The sequence below is a fragment of the Solanum stenotomum genome, chromosome 9, assembly GCF_019186545.1.
Source record: "Solanum stenotomum isolate F172 chromosome 9, ASM1918654v1, whole genome shotgun sequence".
Taxonomy (NCBI): Eukaryota; Viridiplantae; Streptophyta; class Magnoliopsida; order Solanales; family Solanaceae; genus Solanum; species Solanum stenotomum.
This window is the reverse complement of record NC_064290.1, coordinates 125,974-145,963: the sequence shown is the minus strand read 5'-3', so window position 1 is coordinate 145,963 and position 19,990 is coordinate 125,974. Positions and strand designations below refer to the sequence as shown.

Here is a 19,990-nt window from a genome sequence, read left to right as displayed (position 1 = left end):
CAATTCTCTTTTTTAAAGAAAAAAAAATTAAGATTAAGTATTTAAAATTTATACAAAAAATACTAATTTCTTTTATTTTTATAATTTAAATCTCGAAAAAAGAAAATAATTTCATACTCCCTCCGTCCCACTTCATATATCACCTTTTTACTTTGCACTTGCATTAAAAAATTATGTAACTTTACCCTTCTACCCTTATTTAATGTTTTCTTAAGTCAACTTTATTACCAATAAATGACAAGATTAATTAACTATTCTATCAAGGGTATAATAGGCAAAATATAGTAATTTATTCATAAATTTTATAAAATGACAAGTATTGTGGTTCAGTTATTTATAGAAAGATATAGACATATAAAATGGTACGGAGGGAGAGAGTATATACTTGGACAAAAAGGGAAATACACAAACTAAAAATTTTCCACTCTCCCCCAACTTGTTCAACAATCCACATTCAAAGTCAAGTCGTCTAACCTCTCTCAGTCAAGCTGAATAATGAAGAAACACTGTATTTCTCCTTTCCCCTTTTTATATACACTTATTTCCTTTTCAATTTCTTCCATACCCTATCTTTTCTCATCTAAATCTTCTTATCATTTTCTTCCCCTTTCTCATTCAAACTCAAATTATAATCTTCGCAATTCACACTAGATTTTATCTAATCCTTAAAAAAAAATAGTGCATGAGTGTACATGGTAAGCATAGTTATGGATAATTGTAATGAACGATCAAGTTCTTCTTCTCCGGCGCCTTTTTTGTTGAAGACTTATGAATTAGTTGATGATTCGTATACTGATCCTGTTGTTTCATGGAACCATAACGGACGTAGCTTCGTTGTTTGGAATCCACCTGAGTTCGCTAGAGACTTGCTTCCGAAATACTTCAAGCATAACAATTTTTCCAGTTTTATCAGACAACTTAATACTTATGTAAGTAAATCATTCATTCATTTCATAAATATCTCGATTGAATTATCACCAAATGTTTATCGAAATATAGATAGTTGAGATATGAAACTTTCTGTTTTGATTTGTTATTTGACGGTATTCATTTATTTTTTTTGTTCTATAGGGGTTTAGAAAGGTTGATCCTGAACAATGGGAGTTTGCGAACGAGGAGTTTTTAAGAGGGCAGAGGCATTTGTTGAAGAATATTTACAGACGAAAGCCGATCCATAGCCACTCTGCAACAGGGCAATCAGTGGCTCCATTGACGGATTCGGAGAGACAGGAGTATGAAGATGAAATTGAGAGGCTGAAGAGAGAAAACAGTATGCTTCAGTCATCTGCGGAGAATCAAGAGAAATTTAATATGGAATATGAAAGTGGAATTAAGTCTATGGAGCAACGTTTACATAACGTTGCTCATAGACAGGGGAAATTGATTTCTCTTTTAGCTCAATTACTACAAAGACCTGGATTTTCATCTGATTTTATTCAATGCGCGAATAATAACAGTAAGAAGAGACGGTTGTTAGTATCAAATTGCTTAATTGAGGAGGAAAATGCAGCTACTAACTCTGTAGTTGCACCAAAATTGGACTTGGAAATGGTTAAAAAGTTGGATTCTTCAATCAATTTTTGGGAGCGTTTTCTGTATGGTATTCGAATGAATCCAACAGAAGATCAAATATGTGATTTTGACCATACACAACCTTTACCTTCCCCAATTGTTATACGGGAAATGGATACCTCATCTGATGATTCTGGCAAACGAAACTCTCCTATCGATCATTCACCATCCTCCTCCGAGTTAGGAGGAGGACCTTTTAGTCCTGTCATATCATCAATTTATGTCAATTTAGAATGTCAACTTAAGCCATCTGATCAGGTTAATCAGGTTGAGGGTAAGACCACTAAAACATCTGAATTGGTATCAAACTCGGGTAATGATGTATTTTGGCAACAGTTCTTAACAGAGACGCCTGGTTGCACTGAGCCACAAGAAGTTGAAAACAAAGGCATTAACGAATTAGCGTGTGATATTAGATTAGGGGAAAACCATAGATATTGGTGGAATAGCGGAGCTAATGTAGAAAATCTTGCTGAAAGGATGGGGCATCTTAGTAGTCCAGCAACAGGAAGCTGAGTTGATTCAGTATTTCCTTATTGACATTTTATAGCTATTGTTGTTGTTTTTTTCTTCTAGTTTTGATTATCTCAGATGTCACATTGGAGCACTTGTTGGTTTGTTGTTGTAATACTAAGTAACAGTTAAGAGTTCCATGTACTGAGATCATTCACTAGAAGTTAAATATGAAGTACCACTTTTTGTGGAACTTTTAGTGTAGACTTTGCTTGTAATTATCAGAGTTTTAGTAAGATATTTATATCTATATTAATGATAGAAGATTAGTGATATTGAACAATATTGAGTTAAAGCTTAATTTTGTTTAAGTTTAATAATAAAGCAAAGGAAATTGACAGGCTATTCTTTCTTTTCTCTATTGAACTATGGAAATCACTTTATAGTAGTAACACGAATTCACCACAATATATGCCTTTTGCTAATGGGACAAACGAAGGGTACAAGGTACCCGTTCTGGTTGTTATGATTGGCAAGAATTGCATAGGTTGTTTCGATGCACTCTTACAATGAATATCCTTTGTATAAGTTATAATTCATCTAAGGAAGAGCTTTTCCAGAGTAAAATCCTGTGGACTACAAGCAAGACAAAGAATCTCGTCTTGCAACAACAACTGATTAAAGAGTAGATGGTCAAAGGGCCTTTCACTCAAAGCTTTTGACTCAACTCGAGACGACCAGGGAAGTATGCATGAAAATATGATTAACCCCCGCGACAAGCATTATCCGGGAATGATTATCCAGAAATTGGAAGATGGTTGGCATGACACACCTAAATCTCCACAATCAATCCATAAGGCTTTAGGCGACTAGAACAACCTTTGAAGTCGCTTAGCATTATACACCATTTCCTAATTGATTAATAGAATGTTTGGACAAACTTTTAAAAAGCTAAAAGTGTTTATTTGAGAGAATACAGGACCAAAAGCACACAATTAATTAAATCACAGACTAAATATGCTAGAGTAGATATTACAAGGTCTGAAATCAAATTTATCGATAATTCAGGGACTAAAAGTATACTTTTTCCAATTCTATCATTAGACTCATTTTTAAATTTTTTTCATGTAACAAGAAATTTAAAGCACTATGGTTTATGGAATTAAACAGTTGCTTACCACCACTTCTTTTAATGTATATAATAAAAATTATTTTAGGAAATTTTACTGTAAAATTAAGGATCATTATTGGCAACATATTCCATTCATTCATTTTAAAAAAAAAGTGACTGATAACTTATATAAGGAATAAAAGAATAAAAATATCATTGCAATAATTCAACCTATTGACCTTCTACGCAAGCAAATTAGAGTTATGCCAAAAGAATTGTTGAAACATTTCCTAAGCAAATCAAACATATAGTTACAAGATATAGAAACTTACGGTTTTAGACAAACTTATCAAATATTTTTATAAAATAGTTTTTTTTTTAAAAATCATTTACAGGAGCAATCAAGATTTTTTTCTAAAATAATTGAAGTCTTCTTGGTTCCACAAAAATGTTTGACCAATTTTTTAACTTTTTTTTAAAGAACAAAATTTTTTATAACCATTAAATTAATGGTCATTGTCTTTTTTATGTCAATATTCGTGAGCGGCTGCTATGTGCAAATGACTCATTTATTGAGGGTCAAAGTAGTTGTGGCAAGAATACCATTAATATAAAGAAATATAATTAATATAGATATATAACTTATCATATCATAAATTTAAATTATTAATTTATCTGACACATGACTACTTTTTTTCTATAATAATATTTTATTAATATATAATTACATTTATTAGTTTTCCTGGGGTCATATTTTTCTGGTCAATTTTATAAAGAATTTGTTTAGGACTTTATTGATTTTTTTTTTCAAAATAGTCGGTTAAAAACTCAAAGATATCCTTGAGTTTTTCAAATGGAACACTAATAATTCTTTATGTTTGTAATATTGATGCACTTTTAGTCCTCTCCCAAATTTTACCTATTTTTAACATTGCTTTTGTAAGGAATTTTATGTTTGAAATGTTCAATCGTCTTTTTATATATTTAAAAATAATAATAACTCCATGTAAGAGAAGGTGAGGAAAGAACAATTTATTCTATTCAGTAGAAATATTATTGAAACTAAATTAGGACCCGTTTGGCCATAGATTTTTCAAGTAATATTTGGGGGGAAATTTGGCACATAGTGTTTCTCCATACAATTTGTCATTATTTGGCAAATATCCCAAATTTTCAAATACTAGTTTTTTCTAGTATTTGGGCCAAATCTCATTATTTGGGATCTTTTAAAAATTGAAATTTTACACCAAACTTTTATCTTTTACAAAAACACCCTCTATAGTAGTTGTTTGCATTGTATTACATAATTTTTTATGTGAACACCAAAGTAGTGATGAAATATTCAGTGAATATGAAAGTGATGATATGATTGTTGATGAAAATGATGAGCAATCGGCTCAGGGTAACAAAGTCATGTGTTTTGTCTACTTCACTATGTATGGAATGATGATTGTTGCACTCACTCCAAACTACCACATTGCTCCAGTGTCATGGACACTACTTGTTATTTGTTGCAACGAAGATCCAATTGACTTGTAATACAAACTTATGGTTAGTTTTGATAGTTTTCAAAACTTGTGGGTATAAATCATATTTTTCTAAAAAAGTGAAATATGTTTCCCAAATACTATGGCCAAACACATGGTGAAATTTCACCCAAATAATATTTGCCAAGAATATTTGAAAATCTATGGCCAAACGCTAGCTAAGAATCTACATTTGCTTGTCAAACTGTATCAATTTATTGTTGACATATAACGTTGTACAAGTACAAAATTTTCTTTTCTTTCAATGTCATATGTTAGCAATAAATCGATGTAGTTCACACAATCAAAGATATGTTTTTAGTTTAGCTGTAATAATATTTCTACTGAAAAAATAAGGTGTTCTTCTTCTCATCTTCTCTCACATATAGTAATTATTTTTACTAAATATATAAAAATACGATGGAACATTCCATATATAAACTTGTGGACAAAATCATTGTTAAAAAATAGGCAAAAATTTGAAAGAGGACCAAAATTGCTCTAATAATGCAAATATGAGGAACTATTAGTGCTCCATATAAAAACAGAAGAATAAATTTAAGTCATAACCCAAATATAAGAGACTATTTTAAACTTTTTTCAAACTTTATTATATAGGTTAAACTTTATTATTTGATTACAACACCATAAAATTTCACTCAACTATTTTTTTTATTGTATATTTTCATTGCTAAATATCATATAATAATTATGTAAACAAAAAAATCAAAATTTTCAATATCATATCATATCGAACCGTGCCACCCTAACGAACAGGTGTTGGCACGTCTTAGTCACACAACTAGAGATCTCGTGGAAGAAGTAGAGATCTAGCAACCTAAAAGTCTGGTATTAATAAATCCCACTGCCAATCATATCGTACTTTACTAATACTTATTTTAATTTATTTATCTTAGTTTTTGTGTTGGTCCATTTTTTTTAAAAATATTTTTTATTACAATTTTTTAATTTTAATTTTAATTTTTATATATTATATTAAAGATCACAAGATTAAAATACATCATGATATGCTATATAAATTTTTAATTTGAGATTATACGTGTCAAGATTTTTATTAATTATCTCAATTTATGTGACAATTTTTTTGATAGTCAATCTCAAAAAAATGTCAAATTTCCTTATTTGACGACTAGTTAAGGGTATCATCCCCACTTTACATTTATTGGATATCATTTAACGTCATTTTTCTTTATCTAAAACGTTGTCTGATCAAACAACAATGTTAATAATGATTTCAATGAAATTTTGTAAATGAGGTTTGTAAAATGTATAGTGTATACCAATTATACCCTTACCTCGTGAAGGTGAAGAAGCTATGTTCGAAGAATCCTCTACTCGAGTACAACATATCAAAATAGATATGTAAAAAGGCAGATCCCATTTGTGAAATTTTAACGACGGTGAAAAAACAAAACAACTCATAAAGAAATAATAATAGCTATAAAATGATGCACTAACCTAAACACAATCAACAATAAGCTAAGTGATGATGAAATCAAAAGCAAAAAAAACACTACAAAAATACAACTAAACCTATCCTACACCCTCCTATCTAAGATCATCTCCTCGATAATTTGAAGCTGCGTTGTATTCTGTCTAATAATCTCTTTTCAGTGCTTTTTCGATCAGTCTCTACCTCTCTGTGTAACTATTATATCCAATCTCTCGCACCTTCTCAATAAAAATACTTATTTTTTAAATTCCACGACAAGTCTAAAATAAATAAATTGATATAAAGAGAGTTTTTAAAAACATTTTTCAGCTTATTAAAGTATAAAAAAATTCAACCAATTGTAAACTGTCGGCATTAGTTGATTTTCCTTCCATTTTACCTTACCGTGACAGGCGACAAGAATAACCCCTTAAACCAAACACTTTTTTTTTCTTTCTTTAAACTCAAAGGAATTCGTAGATCAGATCTTCTATGCTTTGTTCTCTTCTACACCATTTGAATCTATTAACTCAAACAAGCTCAGGTCAGTTTTAATTTTATCTTTTATCAATGCTTTTAGTTGTTGCTTTCTTGATTGTTCAATTGCATTTACTCTTATTGATTGATTCAACCTTCTTTTGGGGTTTTTTCGAATCTATAAACATGTAGTAGAAATGGGGTTATTTTGTTTTCCATCTTTTGTTGAAAATTTGATTTCATAGGATTCAAAGTTGTGATTTTTATTGTTTTTTTGGGGTTTGATTTTGGGAGATTTCCTTATTTGTTGTTTTGGGATTTGAGTTGAATATCAAGTTGCTATAATGCTGATTGTTGAACTTGTTTTGGCCACCAGTGAAGCTCAGCTCAGTTTTAGTCTATCTTTTCTCAATGCTTTTAGTAGTTGCTTTCTTGATTCTTTGAATGCATTTACTCTTATTGATTGATTCAACCTTCTTTTGGGGTTTTTTCGAATCTATAGACCTGTAATAGAAATGGGGTTCTTTTGTTTTCCATCTTTTGTTAAAAATTTGATTTCATAGGATTCAAAGTTGTGATTTTTATTGTTTTTTTGGGGTTTGATTTTGGGAGATTTCCTTATTTGTTGTTTTGGGATTTCAGTTAAATTTCAAGTTGCTCTAATGCAGATTGTTGAACTTATTTTGCCCACCAGTGAAGCTCATCTCAGTTTTGGTTTATCTTTTCTCAATGCTTTTAGTAGATGCTTTCTTGATTCTTCAATAGCATTTACTCTTTTTGATTGATTCAACCTTCTTTTGGGGTTTTTTCAACCTGCTATAGAAATGGGGTTCTTTTGTTTTTCCCCCTTTTCTTGAAAATTTGATTCGATTGGATTCTAAGTTGTGATTTTTACTGTTTCTTTTTGTGAGATTTTGTGAGATTTGAGTGAAATTTTAAGTTGCTTTGATGCAGATTGTTGAACTTATTTTGGTCACTAGTTAATTGGATTCGTGAGCTCAGTGCTGGTTTCAATTGCTTATTAGGCGTGTTTATCAGAAATAATAGTGTCAATTTGAAGTTCTAAAGGGTTCACTACAATTAGGCTGGTCAAGATAATTGGAAATATAAAGCCTATATAGACGACTTGGCGGATAAGCTTGGTTGTCAATGGGAGGAAGATGGTTTTGATTGTGGAGGAAAAAGGAGATGTTAGAGAGTGAATTGACTATAGAGAAGGTTGAACAGAGTGCAAGTGACAACTTTCGTAGGGTGCCTTCTTTCTCGGGCTGGTGTGATGATAATGACACCATCCATTCAGCTGAACTAGGGAATGCTGGTACACTCACTGACGACTTTGACTTTGAACTGGCTCTGGTGAATCAAATCGGTATAGGAAATGGATCTGTAGACGTAGATACACAAAATTACAACTTTAAGCCGAGGATGCAGGGTGGTGGTGATTTGGCTGTTGCATCTACTGCAAATGGAAAAGATAGATATGTTCCGTTTGATGTGGAGAATGGTCCTAGAAGTAATCAAACATATTCAAATGTGCACGGGGAAGGATCTACTCATCTGGACCACCACGATGCATCACAAACGAAGTTTAAGAATGTTGTTTCCGTAGCTGATGTGCTGAAGACACTGTTCTTAGTCCTTGTATGGTACATATTCAGTACATTCTTGACATTGTAAGTCTACTTCGTCATGAGCTTATGATTTTACCAAGTGATTTGTTTTCTCTCATCCGTATTGAAGCTTTGGACATGTTGGTTCTTATCATGCATTCATCTGGTCTAGGTATAATAAAACTCTTCTAGGGGATCATCTAGGGAGATTCCCTGCTCCTTTACTGATGAATACATTCCACTTTGCAATGCAAGCCATTTTGTCCAAAGGCATTACTTGGTTCTGGTCCCGAAAATTTCAACCCACTGTAAAGATGACTTGGAGAGATTATTTTTTGAGAGGTAACTATGATTGTCAATTTGTCATATCCTTTTTCTTCAAGCTATACTGAGATACAGGTTATATTTGTTTCATGCGTTATTATGGGTTTTCAACAGACTGTTCATTGTCTTCTACTGTATGATTATAAATAGCTCTAGATGCAAGGAACTGTTCTGACCTTCAGTTCCTTTGGAAAGAAATCAGAAGAGAAACTGAGACCAGAGTAGGTTAGGTAGAAATATTGAACTATTTGAGAGTTGTATGACAATTTTTAAGCTGGAGATTGTAACCCAAGGGTACTTTATTAGGCACACTTCTTTTCTTGTAAAGTTTGCCTGTAAGGTTCATTATTGGGAAGACAAACTGCCTGATCCTTGCATAGTTCTGTTACCTTTCTCAAAAAAATGATCCTTGCATAGTTCTATGTTCCCAGTTAGTACACCTTTTTCACTTATGGCTCAACTAGCAAGCCACTTAGCAAAACCCCACATTTTCTTTTTAAATTTTAGTTGTAAAAACAACAGGAAATGAGTGCTGAGATTCGTACAATGTTGAATGACTAGTAGCGCCTATCTATGATCTAAGGAGTCAATAAAGTCCAACAAAGTGTCAGACTAACTTACATCTATCATGCACCTCAAAAAGATAAAGATGGTTAACACCTATGCTTTATAGAATGAACCTAGAGTTCCTCTCCTTCCACCCTATCCATACAATGCACAATTATAACATTCCATAGGACTTTAGGCTGCTTTGGTTTTTTCAGGCCTCTCTTGCTGATGACCTCCTTTAGACGAGTCTGACTTTGATACGGATGATAAGAAATGACCTTGGTGCCTAGAAAAAGTTAGCTCATAATGTGGGGATTGTCCAAGACCATATAATGACACTAATTATAAGCATTTAGATGAAATGGTTACATTCTTCAGCATGATATTATAGAAAAAACATGTCTTGGGTTCGAGTCTTACTGCTATCCTTTATCAAAAAGTATTTCCATGTGCTTGATTCATAAAAAAGAATCAAGCCTCAAGTAAGGGGGCATGTTGAATATATAATAAAATGCATAAACGTGTATTCTATCTAACAATTTAAGCTTTTAGATAAGATTATTGCACACTTCAACATGGTATTAAAGCAGCCGAGGTCCTGGATTCGGGTTTCACCACCATCAATTATCAAAAAGAGTTTCCACGACCCCCACGTGAGAAGATTTGTTGAAAACATATATTTTTAATAAGAAAAACGATTATTAAAATGCCTGCAATGGGAATCGAACTCGGACACATAAACAAATAAAGAATTTTTGCGGCCTACATGAATTAACGGCACCCAAAGCTGCTTTTGTGCGTTGAAACATATTTGCTCTCTCTGACAAGTTTTAAATGAAATGGTCAAACAATTTCAACAGGTTGAATGTTCCTCACTTTATTCCCGAAGATCAGGAAGCCTTAGCCATATCTGTGATAACTAATACAACTCCTAAAATCACAATTGCTCCTTTTGTCCCCATTAGAAGATCAACATCTCATCAATAAATAGAACATGAGACACTATTACTACATTTTCAGCATCAGTCCTACTTTAAATCTAGAAATCCATCTTTATCTGTTGATACCTTTGGTATCTGACTTATCTTTTCATTACTATTACTAGTATAGATAAGTGATAAGAAAATGGAACTTGACCTAATTCAATCCCAAAAGCTAGATCATGAAGTCAGGATTGCTGCGGACTGCCATATAAAAAGAGTTCAAGTACCCCATCCATAGCCGATGTGGGACTTTCAATGCTCCTTACCAAACATCTGGATCGTGGACAATATAACATGGGGGGGTATAACATAGGTCATAGGGTAAACCAATAATTGAGATGGTCTAGCTTTGATGCCATGATAAGCAAATGACTTGGACTTAATTCGACCTCAAAAGCTAACGCATGAGGTGAGGCTTACCCAAGCCTGCCAACTGGAGCGTGGACAGAGCATCTAGAAGTCCTTGGTTCGAGTCTCACCACCACCTTTGCAACAACAACAACATACCTAGTGTCATCCCACAGGTGGGCTCTGGGAGGATAGAGTGTATGAAGACCTTACCTCTACTTTGTAGAGATAGAGAAACTGTTTCCGATAGACCCTTAGCTTAAATAAAGCCTGCCAAGCATTTGAAAAAGAGCTACAGATATGGAAGTAACAACAACAAAATAATGTGAAATAGAGAGTAATACACAACAAACAAGAGAAAGAACAGTAACGAGAACAAAATAATGCAATAATCGGAGCACAAAGAAAGCACCAGTGATAGCCGAAATCAAAGATCAAAAAACTAAAAAAACACCAGTGTAATCTCACTGCCACCATTATTAATAAAATTTCATGTGCTTGGTCCGATTAACACGTGAGGGGGAGTGTTGAAGATATACTTAAGTAATTTAAATTGTATTCTCTCAAACAACTTAATCTTTTAGATGGGATGATCACAAACTTCAACTATAAAAAAAGATGACGGGGGTCACTCCAGCTCAATTGAACCTTCTGTGCGATCATTGATTATAATAGCTATCTGGCTGAAGAATTTCAGAAGTTTAGCCACTCAATTCATCAATTGTCAAAACCCATATCCTTCATTATATTCAGAGGAAAGACCAAATTTCGTGGCTGTATGCTTTCTCTGAGTCTAACTTGCACACTATTCTGCTCATTTCTGATTCTGTCTCAAGTACTCATTTGCAATTAATGAGTCATCTATGATTTCGTTCCCTGTGCAAAGGCATTTTGGCAACTCAGACTAGTTCCCTGATGAAATCTTTTCAATTTCCATTCAACACCTTCGCTTATAATTTTATGTATAAGCTGATAGGAACAAAATCTTTCTGCTTTTTCGTAACTTTTTGGTCAAAACAACAGATATTTCATTCAGCTGTTTGTGTTGCAATCGTGAGATATTGGTAATTATTGTATCAACTGAACTTCAATGATTGTTCTATTTGTCTCATCTACTTAAAGTTTCACTACTTGTTCTTCGCTTATTGGAGACATTTAATCTTATGCCCTTTTTGCACCTGTTTTGTGAAGTCTAGAGAATTTATAGATATTGGCCTCCAATAGTTTCCTGCCAATTTTTATTAACTTTTCTGACAACTAATGCTACAGATGGCCTTTGCCTTTCACAGTTGTTCCCACAGCACTCAGTACGGCAATGGATGTCAACCTCAGCAATGCATCCCTTGTTTTCATATCAGTGACATTTGCTACTATGGTTTGTATTCGTTCTCCCTGTAAATTTTAATATACCAATCAATATGGTCAACAGATTTATTAAGAAAATTAAGTCACTGGGCAAACTCAAAAAGGATTCTCACAACCCAGCATTCCTTTAGGTCTGTAGAAGCACTTACTTCTGAAATTTTAACAACAATTTGTGAGATTGCAACCCAATAACAATAATTTTCAAAGACTTGAAGGGAGAGTGAGTGAAACGATCTTCAACTATTACTCGTAAAAAAGAATAATCCTCTAGTTTCCTTCATTTACCTCCATAAATTCTTGACTCCTAAACACAAGTTTATCATTGCAGTGCAAATCTGCAGCACCGATCTTTCTCCTACTCTTCGCTTTTGCTTTCAGGTACTTCTTTTAATCATTGCTCTATTTCTCATTGAGTCTTTACTATATGTAGTAGATGCATGTCCTGTTGAATTATTTGTCAATGTGCATAGTAACTACTCGATCTGTCTTAATTGACACTCCCTTTTTTTTAGTCTGCTTTAAAAGAATGCCACATTTCTCTATTTCAAAGCGCTTTTTAGCTGTAAATTTTTCATTTTACCTGCAATTATGCTGTTATAGCCATAGAAATGTTATGACTTGTATAAGACAATAATTTCTAAGGGTAATTTTGGTATGTGCCAAAAGTCTGTCTTTCTCTCTTAAACTCTGCCTAACAAAAACTCTGCCATATATGTAATGGAGGAGTAGCCATTTTGGCATATAAGGACTCTTCAATCTTTTGACGGACCTTTTCTTGTCCAGGTAGAAAAAATCTATGTAGTCCATCTTTAAAGCTCAGTCTCCATGACATTAAAGGAAGCAGGAAACAACCATCACTTTTGATTTTCAATTAGTCCCTCTTTAGTGGTACACATACTGGGGAAAGGAAGCTTTTTTCCTGTCCATTGCATACTTGACCCTTCAAGGATTAAATTTATCATCCATCTCTCATGGATGATTTCACTTGCTGTCTCTTAGAAATGAGTTCTTATTTGAATATATTTGGTCTACTGCCTTGTTTTTAACCTCTGATTTTTTTTTGAAAGGTTGGAGTCTCCGAGTTTGAAGCTGCTAGGGATCATGTTGATTATTTCTATTGGGGTATTATTAACAGGTATCCTATACACTTATTAGCATATCGCTTTTGTTGTTGTTTCTTGTATTTTTTAATTTATTTTTGGGTAATATCAGTTATGCACATGCTAGGTAGCTTATCCTTGCGTAGGTAATCCGACTTAAAGGACATTAATAATTCTCATTTCGTACTCTGGTAAAAGTAGTGCTTTGAGTCTACATGTCTTTCAGACTTGTTGTTTCCTATCCTGTTTTAACCATCATGATCTATACATGACTATCGTTTTATGTTTAAATATAACAAGGATGGGGTCATGGGACCGAAATGTGCTGGACTTGATATGAATTCCATTTGTTTCAATTACATTTCTCCATTGTCTCGGTTGTGCCTTTAAAAATCATACTTTTTATAAGTAAGTTTTTACTTTCTTAAAATTAAGAAAGGAATATTTTGGGGCTCGAGTTTCTAGAATTGCTATTTCATACCTAATAATGTGATTTTCTATCCTCTTTACTTTTCTTTTTTGTCATGACACATCCTCTTTTCAACTATAAGGTGGCTGAAAATATACATTTATACAAATACTCGCTGGAATGAGAAAGTTGAGATGGATACTATATTGAACAAGAAAGGAAAGGTACAATAACACAAGTATTAAAAATGTTGAGGATAGTGATAGGGCAGTGGCTCCACAAGGTAGTGTGAAGAAATAGTTTTAAACCATTCGCATTTCACAGTTTTTCTTATAATTCTGCAAGGGTGAAATCAATTGGAAGGAGCACTTCTAGAACCACTAATGCAAAGAGTAGAAAAAATCGTAACAAATGAGATGAAAAGAGTAATTGCACCTAAGGGTGTGGCTTAGTGGTCAATAAAGTGGGTGCAAACCTTGGAGACCCAGGTTTAAATTGCAGTAGAAGCAAAAATACTTGGTGATTTCTTTGTATTTTCCCCTTAGAGAGTTGAGTTACTTGGTAGTTGTGTTGGTGAGAGGTAGTAGGTGGAATATCCGAGATGCGTGCCAACTAATCTGGACACCATAGTTATTAAAAAAAAGGGAGATGAAAAGAGTAATTTTAGATAAATGCCATGACTTATTAATCAATAGTATAGACATTGAATGTAGATAAAAGAAAACCGAGAAAAACGGAACTCACGTAGCATAGATGAATGTATTAGAAAATGCCGAAGTAGTTTGTGGTGCTCTTCAAAACTATCTCTGTCCATTTTCTTAACCTTGTTGTTTTCAGTTTTTTGAGTGCCTAGCTAACTTTAATATGTAGTGACTAATTCTGTTGTCTGTAGACGGGTATATGTTCAATAAGCACATCTGACCTTTATTGATTGACAATACAGTTGCAAAGGAAACGGAGTTTGAGTTTTGGGGGTTTATCTTTGTTATGCTAGCTGCTGTTATGTCTGGGTTCCGCTGGACTATGACTCAGATACTTCTGCAGGTAGGATTACAGAAATTGTTAAAAGTGAATTTGTTTTTAAGTATTTTCATCATCATACTTGTGCTCACTTCGTCTATTTTGTGTTCATTCTCCTGTACCCCATCCAACGGGTGTGCGCTGACAAAAAACTGTCATAAAGAAAGAAATCTACGGTAAGAACTTTCAGCAAATTATAGCAAACTTTCAAAGCTCTGAAAATGAATTTATTCATAGAGTATTTCTGTTAATTAATACTGTTGGTGGATGATTGAATGTTGGTGACTCAGTTCTTCATTTTACCTAGTTTTGGATTCCCCTAAAAAGTATTTTATTTATTATTTTTGTTTTGTCACATTTTTTTTAACCCTAGTCTGGCCAAATTTGATAGTTAATCAATTTTTTGTTTGGATAGTCTGGTAGGCGACATTTATTGCAGGTGGAATTCATGGATAGCCTCTTAAACTTGCCACCAACTGCCAAGTGTACACCTAAGTATACACCTTAACTATTCAGTGATCAGTTAGACACCTCTTTTTGGCAGAACTTTCTCATGACCCCTCAAGATGACATGGCAAAACACATTACTTTCAGTCGAATTTGAGCGCATGAAGCTCCTTAAAATTTGACACAGTACTTGGAGAGCAAGTTCAGTGACATGAGACACGTGTCAGATGTGGAAGTGAGGATTGATACACAAGTCATAACCAAGAGAGAAAGTTTCAAGTATCTTGAGTCAATAATCCAAGGAAATGGGAGATTAATGATGATGTTAGATATCATATTGGTACATACTGGATGAAATTGAGGCTCACATCCGGTGTCTTATGCGATAACAAAGTGGTTGTCTCGTGTTGCCGCAGGAGTTAGACAAGTTGTTTCGGTTCCAAGACTTGCGTCCATACTACTTCGTTAAAGGTTCCTCTGACTTTTACAACCTTATGTACAAGGCCTTAATTCTTGGAGGAAAGCAACAAATTTCCTGTCAGAAAAAATGTTTTGATCTGCAGTTTGGCCAATCCCATAAGAGCATTTCATAAGCTTGTGAGAAAGTTCAAACTAATGTAGTGGTCTATTGATGCCCCATCCACACACCTTTCCAAGAAATGCACGAAGTGCTTAGTCTTTTTCTCGGCACTTATGGGAACTGTAAACAAAAATAAGTAGTACATTGGGGTTATTAAAATGTTAAGCCAGATAAAAATGAGTATTCTCTCTGAGTACAAAGAGCATTTTTCTACTCATCAAATCTATAAGGCATTCTTTGAGTTGCACGATTCCCGAACACTCCTGTTTTAATTTATGTGACCCTTTCTGCTTTTTAGTCAATCCCCCCAAAAATGGCTCTTTTCAATAATTAGTATCAATTTAACTTTAAACTTCTCATTTTGATCCTTGATAAGGTAATTTATAGCCACACAAATATCTATGGCTTGTTTTAGACAAATTTCAAAAATACTTTTTTCATTCTTAACAGAGGGAGTATATCCTGTGTGTTTCTTTCTGACAAAGTCATGTTTACTTTTAAGTAAAGTAGCTAGTTGGAATTTAATATAGTGAAACATGTCCTTTGAAATATTAACCATGTAGCTTGTACATACGTTGTATATGACAGCACTTGCTTCGGTTTTTTCAGGTTTAAAAAATCCACTCACACTAATGAGCTACGTTACTCCAGTAATGGCTCTTTCAACTGCTATGCTGTCTCTTATATTTGATCCATGGCAAGAGTTTGGAAGCAGCAGTTACTTCGATAGCTCATGGCACATAACTAGAAGTTGTTTGCTGATGCTTTTTGGTGGAACCTTGGCTTTCTTTATGGTATGCATGTATCTAACTCAACGTCAATAAGTCCAAATTGTTGATTATCCAACATTCTAGTGGCAGATTTCTTTGCTGGCTCTTTTTCGTCTGCAGAAAGTGGTTGTCTACTAAATACTATAATATCTAAAGGCAGTAAACAAATTAGATAAACCTTCCATGCACGTAGTACAAATAATTTTCTTTCTCTGCTTTTTTTTCCAGGTGTTGACGGAATATATTCTTGTCTCTGTTACCAGTGCAGTAACAGTGACAATAGCGGGAGTTGTAAAGGAGGCTGTCACTATCGTGGTATAAGCTAAAAACCAAGTTATCTATATCTCTTTCTTAAGTAAAGTAATGTAACTGACTGATCAAAGAAAAAGAGCATACAAGTAATGTAGCTGAATAACTGGTTTAGTTATTCAAATTTCATCAGTTCTCTGATAGCAGTTTACTCTATGGAATTTGTTAGTTGCTTCTTCTTAATGAACATTAAGATTGTTAATTAAAAAGCCTGGAAATTTCTTCCCCATGTCCCCGTGAGTGATTATGTCGGATGTAACTGCAATTTTTCTGCTACAAATGCTTTTATTGCTCAGAGACTTCATTTTCCTAGATATCTTCACTTCTAGCCACTGTGTATCTTCAATCGAATTAGACTGATATATATTCAGTTTTCACTAGTTGAAAAGTTTCTCTGGTTTTTGGAATCTGTTGTTGCTTCAGTTTCTGAAACTAATTGGCAATTATGTCGGTGGCATTTTCAGGTTGCTGTGTTTTACTTCCATGATAAGTTTACCTGGATGAAAGGGGTCGGTCTCATGACAATAATGCTTGGTGTGAGTTTGTTTAATTGGTACAAGTAAGTATTTGAGCTCTCATATTTTTGCAGGAAGTTATCTTGTGATTATTGTCTCCCAACTGCTGTTGAGATTAGATAAATATTCTCTTTAACAACCTACTGTTGATGTCATCCTTAATTTTCGGACGCCGCTTTGCATTTACTTTCAACTTATCTAGTATTTGTACAAGCTCTTCAATATTTCTTTCATAGCATGGCCAGGGTCTTACAGGAAACATGTCGGTGATGTATTTCACTTGAGCGACAGCATCTAGTCAAACTGTACTTGTTAATAACTGGTCTTGCAAATCGCTAATAGTATAGGGTTGTCATGAAAATTATAAAAAGATTTGAAGTGTTAGATGGTTTTTTCTAGGTATTAAAATTGTTTTCCGCTTCTTCTCAGGTATGACAAATTACAGAAAGGTAATCCAAGTGAAGATGAAATTTCACGATCCTCAACGCAAAATGCAACTGCAAAGTATGTTATTCTTGAAGAATTGGAAGATCAAGATGATGGTCCTTGAAGTTCTAATATCACTTTATCTGCATTTGCGAACCTAGTAAGCTTCTTAATTACAAGGCTCTGATGCATTCTGTATGTTGCATACGACGGAGGAATTGCTTTTCATTGTCATAGCTTATTATGAACTTCAATATAATATTATTCTTTTTTTGGGAAAATGCATAAGTACCCCCAGCCTATGCCCAAAATCCCTGAGACACACCTAACCTTTACTAAGGTCCTATTATCCCCGAACTTATTTTTTAATTAATTTTCTACCCCTTTTCAGCCTACGTGGCACTATTCTTGAAAAAATTGTCAACACGCGCTGGGCCCACAAGAAAGTGCCACGTAGGCCGAAAAGGGGTAGAAAAATATATATAAAATAAGTTCGGGGGTAATAGAACCTCAGTAAAGGTTAGGTGTGTCTCAGGGATTTTGGGCATAGGCTGGGGGTACTTATGCATTTTCCCTTTTTTTTTTTTGTTTATTATTCACCCCTACAATTAACTATCACTATCAGCCACCAATAACCCAATGTTAACCATTAGTCCATTACTACCGGCCACCAATACCCCAATGTTAACCATTAGTCCATTACTACCGACCACCATCACCTTTAGCTACTACCCACAAGTAACACCATCAACTAACATCATCTCCCATCAGCACCCATAACCACCACCACTGTTGGCTATCACCACCACCACCACAAAACCGTCACATAATTTTTAAAAATATTTTGTTGATATAGTAATTAGATTAATTGGTATTTTTATTTTTATTTCTGTATCTACTAATTTTTGAATAAATACAAGTTCTATACATTCAGATGTTGCGAAAACAAATAGTCTTAATTATTTGGTATCCAGATCTTAATATTTAGATTGAGACATCTAATTCTTAATAAAAACAAATGAGGCCTCCGTTTTGATCAGACTGATTGCTAATATTTACGTAATTTTTCATTGAAGTATATGTGTGATGTAGTTAGTGAACATTTTTTATTTTCCCTGAATTATATCTATCTTTGCTTGTCTCACATGACGTACCACAATAGCTGGTGGAGAAAATTGGATACAAATCCTAATTGCTTTGTTTCTTTTTATTTACTTACTCAACTTTCTTCAATGCTTGTTATATGGATAAACTATGGATAGATGCTTATGAGTCGATCTAAGATAACTTGTAGTCTGCATTATGTGTAGATTTGACCGACAGCTGTTTGATTGTGATATGATTGCTAGATGATTGCTGGCAATGCTGATGTTTTCAAGAGAGGATGAGTTGCCATATTTGAATTAATACCAAATAGAACGAAAGAGGCAGCATCGATTGATTGGTTTTCGGCTTGACCCTGCACTGGACTGCCTTTGATCACTTTGCTGGTGAAAGAAAAAGCTTTTCATTCATCATTATTGTTGGTAAAAAAGATTGATCAGTTTCCATACATAAACCCCAAGGGGCCTATTTTTGTTGGACAAATTTTCGACATTGTTCTTGTATTTCTATATGAAATTTTCATCCACATTTATTCAAGTGTTTTTCGAGGTCTATCTCCTCCTCGTTGTAATATGATCTTAGTACGAGTCGATTATAGATCTTTAGTTTACTTGTAAAACAGGTTTGCCATTGTATTTTAGATGAGTTTTTGCTTTGATTCAAGTAAGTTTGTCAACTGATCTCTTGTATCCTGTCAATGTTTCTTTATCATGAAATAAATAATATTATGAGATATTGAAGAAAACATCGTTCATTTAAGGACACGACACATCTTTCTATTGATATTGACTTGATGAAGCTCTCTACTCTCAATCGTAAAACATATATTATTATGTAACATACATCACAGATACATTTAGAAAGCTGGTTGGAGTTGCTCATTTTCATTTGGAGTTAGCACAGTCAATGACACCAATGATTCAAACATTATTGACATAACATGTTCAATCTACTTGCGTTTGAAGCAAGGAACTAATCGTCATGTTTAAAATACACGTTTTGTAGAACTTATGCTACTCTCATAAGTAAAATCAGATCGAACGATCTACTATGAAAATACAATAGAAGAGAGACTTTAAACACGTTTTGTAGGACTTGTGCTACTCGAAAATACAATAGAAGAGAGACTTTAAACACGTTTTGTAGGACTTATGCTACTCTCATAAGTAAAATCAGATCGAACGATCTACTATGAAAATACAATAGAAGAGAGACTAAGTAGAACATAGAATTCATGGTCAATGGTTTGAGCGAATAAATCGGTCATATACCATTTTTATTGTAGGATTCTTTGACTTGTTAATTGCTTGTCCAAGTTACAGAATGTTGTATAGTAGGACAAGTAAACGGTGAATATTTTAATATACCAAAAGCAAAATTTCAACTAGGCTCATTTTTAAAAGAGAAGGTTCAAATGTGCTATCGAACTTTGAGAAAAGAGTTATCTATGCTATCCGTTAAAAGTTCTGCTCATTTGTGCAGAAAAGGCTCACCGTTAGCCATTGTTTGTTAACTGAAAACAAATACTGGCATGGATGA

General features: G+C 33.7%; 2 protein-coding genes across 3 annotated transcripts; both read left to right on the top strand.

Moving 5' to 3' along the window:
* The first annotated feature begins 547 nt into the window (after positions 1-547).
* LOC125875622 (heat stress transcription factor A-4c-like) lies at positions 548-2,338 on the top strand. The gene is made up of 2 exons (XM_049556618.1): positions 548-929; positions 1,072-2,338. The coding sequence occupies exons 1-2, from the start codon at positions 693-695 to the stop codon at positions 2,086-2,088; spliced, it is 1,254 nt and encodes a 417-aa protein (XP_049412575.1). The 5' UTR covers positions 548-692; the 3' UTR covers positions 2,089-2,338.
* A 4,148-nt stretch (positions 2,339-6,486) lies between these two features.
* On the top strand, positions 6,487-19,114 carry LOC125875620 (probable sugar phosphate/phosphate translocator At1g06470). Of its 2 annotated transcripts, none has more exons than XM_049556614.1 (13): positions 6,487-6,659; positions 7,547-8,265; positions 8,375-8,544; positions 11,696-11,781; positions 12,100-12,149; positions 12,839-12,906; positions 14,224-14,324; positions 14,464-14,476; positions 15,937-16,121; positions 16,326-16,412; positions 16,871-16,965; positions 17,351-17,507; positions 18,697-19,114. In XM_049556614.1, exons 2-12 carry the CDS (start codon positions 7,781-7,783, stop codon positions 17,469-17,471), a joined length of 1,461 nt encoding a protein of 486 aa, XP_049412571.1. In that variant the 5' UTR covers positions 6,487-6,659; positions 7,547-7,780; the 3' UTR covers positions 17,472-17,507; positions 18,697-19,114. The 2 variants fall into 2 exon arrangements, with proteins under 2 accessions (XP_049412571.1, XP_049412572.1); XM_049556615.1 differs by having other exon boundaries at positions 18,658-19,114.
* The last annotated feature ends 876 nt before the right edge of the window (positions 19,115-19,990 follow it).

What these genes read in the sequence shown, in the direction of transcription:
- LOC125875622 (XM_049556618.1), top strand. Translation starts at nt 693, where the DNA reads ATGGTAAGCATAGTTATGGATAATTGTAATGAACGATCAAGTTCTTCT. An exon ending in TCAGACAACTTAATACTTAT is followed by an intron (nt 930 to 1,071) that starts GTAAGTAAATCA and finishes TTTGTTCTATAG; the next exon opens with GGGTTTAGAAAGGTTGATCC.
- LOC125875620 (XM_049556614.1), top strand. Translation starts at nt 7,781, where the DNA reads ATGTTAGAGAGTGAATTGACTATAGAGAAGGTTGAACAGAGTGCAAGT. An exon ending in TTCAGTACATTCTTGACATT is followed by an intron (nt 8,266 to 8,374) that starts GTAAGTCTACTT and finishes CATCTGGTCTAG; the next exon opens with GTATAATAAAACTCTTCTAG. An exon ending in CAGTGACATTTGCTACTATG is followed by an intron (nt 11,782 to 12,099) that starts GTTTGTATTCGT and finishes TTATCATTGCAG; the next exon opens with TGCAAATCTGCAGCACCGAT.